The 8157-nt window shown below is 37.8% G+C and overlaps 1 protein-coding gene across 2 annotated transcripts in view; it reads right to left on the reverse strand.

Moving 5' to 3' along the window:
- Window positions 1–3467, reverse strand: part of LOC107289685 (interleukin-5 receptor subunit alpha) — a 48642-nt gene extending 45175 nt beyond the window's left edge. The window contains exons 1-2 of one of the 2 annotated variants that reach the window (XM_015818483.1): window positions 3361–3467; window positions 1843–1935 (exon numbers count right to left, since the gene is read on the reverse strand). In XM_015818483.1, coding sequence (XP_015673969.1) covers window positions 1843–1927 — 85 coding nt within the window. In that variant the 5' untranslated portion in view covers window positions 1928–1935; window positions 3361–3467. Of the gene's footprint in view, window positions 1–1842; window positions 1936–3300 lie in introns of both variants that reach the window. The other variant, XM_015818482.1, reaches the window with a different exon arrangement.
- Window positions 3468–8157: the final 4690 nt, after the last annotated feature.

An 8157-nucleotide genomic window follows, 5' to 3' on the forward strand; every position in this document is an offset into this window, starting at 1 on the left:
CCCCCATTTCACAAGGAGGGACTCCACACCGTCTATCTGAGGCACAGTGGTCTCCCTTGAGCAAAGGCTCTCCCTCATAACATCAGCAGTGCCAGAAGAGAGGGGGTTTGTGGAGTGGAGGAGAAGAAGAGAAGAGGAGAAGGGCAGTTGTGGGTTCCTTGGTCCTCTCTGAGCTTCATGGCTTTATTGTAGACATCTCATGACCCAAACTAGGTAACATCATCAGTTCACTTATCCCATTTTGGGTCCTGAAATGTCTGCAAGAAAACCACCATCCTCAGAGACCTGCCCCCAAGGACCCTTCATTTTAACCCTGAGCCAGAAATATTCTCCTTGATTGGCATACTAGACCGTCTAAGGGCAGAAGAACCTGCCTGGCAGGATCTCATTCCTCTTTCCCATGGGGCGCATGGCAATGCCCCCATCCTTCCTCCACCTTTTCCTGGACCCTGAAGGCCAATGAAGTTTCTCTCAACCAACAGCATCAGCACCCCCGGTTCCTCCGAGCTGCTCCACCGCCTCCGGCTTTTCCTAGCTCTCGGGGCTTCACCTGGATGCGGCACCACCACCCCTTTGTGGATCAGGATGCTCCTCCAAAGGCTGACCACGTCCTCCCTCCCAGCAACTCCACCGACCTTTCATCACCTCAGCTCAACACAACCCCTCCCAACCTCGAAATAACCTTCCAGGAGCAAATTCTCCTCCTTTTTTCTTGCTCACCCTGGTCGCTCCTCACAAATACCTTGCCCTTCAGCCGCTCCCTTCAGACCCATAACCGGTACCCCAATCCAGAAGCCCCACTCTGACCCTCACTGGGGTCAAGCCCACTCACTTGGAGCCATTGCACTCGCCACCTCCAGTGGGGCTGGGTCCCTCAGTGATGGTGGGGTGATGTTGAGGGCCAGCGACACCAGTTTCCTCTTGGCTGGCATGGTGGCGACAGCAGCAGTGGAGGCTGGGGCTCGCATTCTGTAGCGCCTAGAGAGGGACCCGCCTCAGAAGCAGCAGCAGTGACGTTGTCATTGCCCAGTTTGACTGCCCTAAGCGAGGCCGAGGCTGTAAGCAAGGCCTAAACCACTCAGCCCGGCCCTGAGGTAAAAATGCAAAGAGACAAGAGGAGGAGAGGAAGGTGGTGTGGCCAAAGCATGAGCGCGCGCTCTGGTGCACAAGGGAGAAACTGGGAAAAAACATCTCCCACCAACTCGCTGTCCCACCATTGGCTGGGGTTCTTGCCACCATCCACCCACCCACCCTCTCCTTGTGATTGGATGGTTTGCCTGGGAGGTTGAGGCGGGCTGGATAAAAAGACAAGATGGACCTCATGCGGCCTGTGGGCCGTAGTTTGAGGATCCCTGCTTCACATGGTAATGGCTGCGATAATTGTACTTGCCAAACATGGGAAAGAAAAAGGGATGCTGACTGTTGAAGAATGCATTTTGAAGTTGACTGAATTAGAAGAGATGGCAAAATTAATTGCTTTGATTAGTGATAATGGACTAGACAGCTTTATAAGAGACAGAAAACCATTTGTGGACTTTCTACATGCTAAATACAATAACAGATGGTTAACAGAGGGATTTGAAGATTAGTATAATGTTTAGCTTAACCAGTTGACTGATTTATTTGATCAATTTTTGTACACTATTGTTTTTCTTTTTTGTTGTTGCTAGTGTTGAATGTAGGCTTTTGTTTTGTTTGTTTTTCTGTTTTCTGTTTTACTTTTTATGATAAAACAAATAATATTTTAAAAAAGAAAAATGGTTAGCAATCCTGCCCCCTCTTTTTTGGAATAAAGTTGCAACGTAAAATAACTTGAAAATCATCTTGAAAGAACATACTTACCTTTCTCCTTTTGAAAAGCAACATGTAATGTAGAGCATAACACAACGAGCCAGCTCATGTGACTAAATCCTAGAATGGTTTCCATTTTATTTTCTGTATATGCAGGAAAGAATTATAGAATGAAAGAAATTAGCTGCTTATTTGTAAATATCAAAGTCTATACATTGTTTAATTATCTTGTTAAATATTGCCTAAAACATGCAATGTTTTAATCAGTCCAAGTGGAGATTTCTATGGTGGACAACAGATCATAATACTTTTCAAGGTTTTAGATAATGAAATAGTTTTAATTATATCAGCAGCTAAAATAAATTTATGACCTCACTACTTTATAGTGTGACAAAATGTGATGTAACTACCTCCAAACCAATTTATAATTTATTCCCCCCCCAAAAAAAAGAACATAAAAAAATAACGTTTTGATAATAGCTGACTTGAAGAAATGCTACTTTTGATTTCTGGACCTTTAATGTTGTATGTTGCTCATAATTCCATAAGAAAAAAGAGGGTATCCTTAGCTGCATAATCCTTCAAATAGGTAGGCTATCCCACAATAATATTCAGTATGTATCTGAATAAGTCTCAAGGGTTGAATAAATCTCTACATTCAATAAGGCTATTCACAAGTATAGGACTATAGGATTGCAAATTAAACCATAGTTCGTTCAAAGAGTTTACTTTAAAGAAAAAAGGCATGAGATTTTACATGAGCAGTGACAGCAAAGGATATCTTAATAGAATACATACTTTAAACCCCCTTGCATTACCAAACGTATTTTGCAACATATATACAGTATAAATATATTCTGCAGAAAATTCATAAACTCAAAAGTATCACCCCATTTCTTAATTCTGACTAATCTAGCAAATAATAATTATAATATGTATAATAATAAATGGAAAGATTTTCTAGTTACCATCTAATATTTGAAAATAATTATACTAAGGCAACAGTCAAATGATACTCATAACTTCCTGTTATGGTTTCTTTTGAATAAAGTATATATAAATATATTAAATAATAAAATATCCAGTCATATACATGCAGTCATACTGTACATAGGTATCTCATGCATATATAAAAAATTAAAAAGATAAAAATATGCAGAAAGTAACATTTATAATATGATAGCCTTTGAAGTCAAGAGGAAAGATAGAGGAGTCTGTTTTAGGGAGAACAATTTTTCAACTGATGGAGAAAAGAATGTCAGGGCCATTTAGACTGACAGAAAGATAGAAGAATGTGTCTATTATAATGAGACTAATTTGGGAAATATGCAAATCCCAGATTATTTTAGATGATAAGAGACTGGGAACTATAATTGGTTGAGGTATGATAACTGTCCATTGCCATGCTAGTGAAGGGCAAGAAAATGTAGTAGTGAAGCTTTAGATCATGAAGACAGTCCAACTATTAGGCTTACAATTAAGCAAAATGATAGTTTGATATAAACTTACCTCTATTATCTACTTATCTGTTGTCATCTAACTATCTTCTGGATGGAGAGTTTTCCTTACCTCATTATCTTATCGGGCCTCAAGGAAAATGTTGTTTGAGGGAAATTGTAAAAACACAGTTGTAGAGAATATAGATTCTTGTTCTCAGAATCACTCTGACATCAGTAAGTTCCGGTTTTTAAAAAAGGGAAGTTGATTAAGGTTAGGGTTGAATTCTTTTGTTTGTTTTTTTGTGGAATATGGAGATGTATGTAAATGACTCAAGACTGAGGAAGACACATACCACCAATAGGGTGTTATATGTGTATGTGTATGTGTATGTGTGTATATGTATGCTATATGTATATTAGATACATATGTATGTACAGTATATATGTTTTTAGGTGCATACAACTATTAAAAAAGTCATGACAATAGGCTAAAAATTGCCTGGATCCTTTCATAGTCCATTGCAATTATTCATAGTACATCAAATAGCAATTTACTGATGTCCTTCAGGCCTGCACTGGAACAGTCGGCTTCTTAACTAGCAATATGGCAACACACTCCTTCTGGAGTAAGAGGACCATACTGACAGCTGATATAGAATTAACATTCTCTGATATTTAATTCATAAGCAAGAGAAGAACTTCCTAATGACAAAATGTGGAGGTCACAAAAGTTTAAATGTTTTTAGTGACCCATTACAACATTATTTACTTTTAAAAAAAAAATGAGATAGATAGATAGATAGATAGATAGATAGATAGATAGATAGATAGATAGATAGATAACATTTATTGTCATTTTTTACTGTGAGCACAATGGTACACATTAAAAATGAAATTTAGTTGCTTGCTCTCAAAGTGTACACATGCATAACACACATTTAGACATACTATATACAACATATGTATAGACCTACACCCTTACATATAAGTAACATATAAATATTAATCACAGGCAAAATTCTTTATCAGGGAAGGTCTCACTGTGCAAAAAGAAAAAAAATCAGAATATGACAGGAAAAGAACATTTCAAGAAATTGTGATATCTATAATTGCTTCATCAAGAATACACATTTCCTCTTTTCAGAGTTCCTATTTTCACAGCACTTCAGCTGAGAAAGAAAAAGAGCTTCTGATCTGCAAAGGTGTGTTGTTAACATACAATTATGATCAAAATTTATAATGAAAATTTATTAACTTTCTTTTAGCCTAAAAAGGGAAAAAAAGAATAAAAGGAGAAGTATAGTAACTATTGTATAACATATAGTTGGAATCTCCATTTCTACATGAAAGTATTAAAGATTTGTATAACTCAACGATATAGTTCCATGGATATCCAGCTTAAGTACTCCCTATTGAGTCATGTCTACGTGAGTACTAATTTTGGCTTCAATAGAACGGCAAATTTCATATCCTTATTTGGAAGCAATCATTGTTCCACCTATTCATATTTATCTAATTATTATAAAGAACTTATGTCAGGCTTGAACAATTTGTAAAATTCACAAATTAATCTGCAACAGACTGTGGACTCTTAGCACAAGAGATAAGACTTTATTGATTCAAGCATTACAATAATGCAGTAATTAGATTTGAAAATTCAAATACATTGTCCCCAGTTGGGAAGAATGTTGAACACAAGAGGGAATCATCACTGTTTTGAGAAAGAGGGCCACTCTTGAAATTTGAGTGGGTATACCCAGGGCAAAGAGGTCAATATGATATATATGAAACCTGCCTTTTATCTGAATTGAATTAGACTAATCCAATACCCAACAAGATTATTTCTCATCTATTTAATAAAATCATAAAATGGAAATGTTCAGGGAGATCATGTGGCCCATGTGGCCTCTCTATTTTTTTAAAATATATTTTTATTGAAGAAGTTTTAACTAAATAAAACAATACACGTATTAGAGAAAAAAACTAAGGAAAATAAGGAGGAATATAGAATAAGTAAGAAAAAAATAGAAAAAGAAAAGGCTTCAATCTTTTTGATAGTGGTTATAAATGGACTTATATTTTACTGTCTCCAAAGCTACATCATAATTCCAGCCACTCTTTAAACACATCCAGAGAAGGATTTTACTACTCCACAACAATCTGTTCCTCTTACCATTAGAAATTTATTTTTTCCTAATGTCAATTGATCTCTACTTTCTTGTAGTTTAAACCTCTTTTTCTTGTCCTTTCTGGAAACACTCTGAAAGATGCTGCCCCTAGCTCCTGCAGATACTTGAAGAAAGGGATCACGTGTCTATTTTCTCTAGGTAAAACATACCATGCCTGTAATCATTCCACATAGGCTTTTCATCCAGGCTGCTCAAAATTGATTACTTTTCTTGGGACACACTTCTGTTTATTCATGTCCTTTTCCAAATACAATGCCTGAAACTGGATCCAAATAGGCCATTCTGCATTCTGACTCAGTGAGAAAATAAAAATGCCAAATCCAGTCTGAATAGCTGAGTGATTGTGCAACCAATTATAACAATGGAATTGGAGTAAGGACAAGAGGTAGCTGCACTGAGAAGAAAAGTAAAAAATGGAAAAGAAAGAAGATACAACTGGATAGAGATGAGATGAGAGAAAGAGAAGGAAGGGAAAGAAAGGAGAAGAAAAGATAATAAGGAAAGGCAAGGCAAAAGAGAGAAGCTATAATATTTGCTACTTGCTCAAAATACAAAAGAGCCCCTGAAGCATCTCCTAAAGCAGTGATGGTGAACCTTTTAGAGAACGAGTGCCCAAACTGCAACCCAAAACCCACTTATGCATCGTCGAGTGCCGGGTGGGTGTGGCCCATTGGGTGGGCGTGGCCCATTGGGTGGGCATGGCTGCGATGGTAACGCAGACTGAGTGGGACTAAAAAGTTCAATCAATCAATTCCAACTTTGCAAGATCTTTTTTTTTCCTGCGAGAAGTTGAAATTGACTGATTGAACCTTTTTTTTTTTGCACACGGCGGTGGAGGCCTAAAGCGAAAAGGTTTTATAAAACCCAGCTGAAGGCCTAGGACTGGGGCGACGGCATGTGTGCTCACAGAGAGGGCTCTGAGTGCCACCTCTGGCACCTGTGCCATAGGTTCGCGACCACTGTCCTAAAGTCACAACCATTTATTATCAGTATCTGGGAGAAACCAGCAGATAAACAACCTAGTTACTGAGAAAGTATGTGACAAGAAGTCAACACATTCATTTATGCTCTTATATTTACTGATTTACAATTCTGTAAAATTGCATTCTCTGAATTCTCTGAAATTGTCTGAAATCACAAAAGAAGCACTGTTTAGACATTACATAGGGTTAAATTCACCAGATGAGCAATCTCTAACAGTTGCACTGTTCTTAAAATCATCAATGCTTTTTAACATCCTAGCAAGTATTGGCATAACCTATCCCTAGGCCTTTGTGTTTGAAAGTGTGGGAAGTCAGCCCCCCCCAGAGAAGGAAATTTTAAAAAGGCAGAATATTATATTTCCTCAAAGAATCTTAAAAAGGCAGAAAAGCATGCCCAGTTTTTCTTAATAGCCCCAAGTCTCCCACCCCCAAGCAGAAACCAGCTCTGTAGAAATGCAGATATAATAATCCATTCAGGAAGGTTGGAGCCAGGAAGCTGAGCTGATGGGATTAAAAAGACAAAGATCCCTAGAATCAACAACCCCTCACCCCAAAAAATCCAACACAGGACATAGCCATCAGCCACAGCCCCAGAGAAGCAGGATATCATCTTTAGAACATAATAGAATTAACCCACCACCATCAGAATACCAGAAAGGCACACTCAGGAAATACATGACACAGGAAATACAAAGCCTCAAACAGGAACAACTCCAAACACAAAAGCCCAGGAAGGTATAAAAACCCACCACTCCCAGCAACATGGGAGCTTTCCCAGAGCCATGCTTCTGTCTGGCTTTGCTCTTCAATAAGCTACAATCTTCTTTCTAAAGCAGTCTCCATTTTGTTTATTCCCAGCTTGGACTGGACCCTGATGAAGACTTTTCTTTCAACAAAAGATTTTATTGATTGATTGGGCTGTTCATCTCTTCTACAGTTCTTATCACAAATGTGAGACTGACACTTCAACCCCTCCCCCTGCCGCCAGACATACACCCAAACTATTTGGAAAAAAAACTTTTTTTATTGGGTTAAAACAGTAATTAATATGACTTTTCAGTGATGCTCATGATGAACTGGTCCTCTTAACTGTCTAACAAATTCTACACTCATGCAAGCTACTTGACTTAATAATTAAACTATCCCAACTCAGCCACGTAAATTAATACCGAGTCATTTCTCAATCTCTTTCTATAAATGAAAAATCTTGAAGAACAGAAGAGGGGCAATCAAGATAATGATCAGATAACAGAAATCTGAATCCAAAGCAGTAATGCAATTTGAAAAATATCTCAGGCTTGGCACTTACCAATCCTTTTGCCTATGAAAAGTCAGTGAGGCACATTCAGATTTGCAAGATTGATGTCAGCCCTTCAAGGTAATTCAGACCAGGAAACTAAAATTATGAATGTTAGTACTATTTTTTATTATAAGGTTACAGTAATAACATTTTTCTTCTCCTTTCTAAGAAGAGGGAGAATTGAGGGAAAGAGCAAGGGATTCAGGCAAATTCAAATTTAAATTCAAATTTATTTGATTTATATACCTCCCTTCTCCCTTGCGGGACTCAGGGTGGTGAACAGGCACATTAATAAAACAGCAATACCATAATATTTAAAATATTTAAAACTAATTAAATTATTTGTCCTGTCCTAAAACCCACTATAATAATATAAAATTATACCCAATTTAAAATTGTAGAGTTTCAGATTTATGCCAGACCGGCCTCTTGGAACAGATAGGTCTTTAGGGCTC

Source organism: Protobothrops mucrosquamatus, unplaced genomic scaffold (assembly GCF_001527695.2).
Source record: "Protobothrops mucrosquamatus isolate PMUCROS unplaced genomic scaffold, P.Mucros_1.0 scaffold749, whole genome shotgun sequence".
Taxonomy (NCBI): Eukaryota; Metazoa; Chordata; class Lepidosauria; order Squamata; family Viperidae; genus Protobothrops; species Protobothrops mucrosquamatus.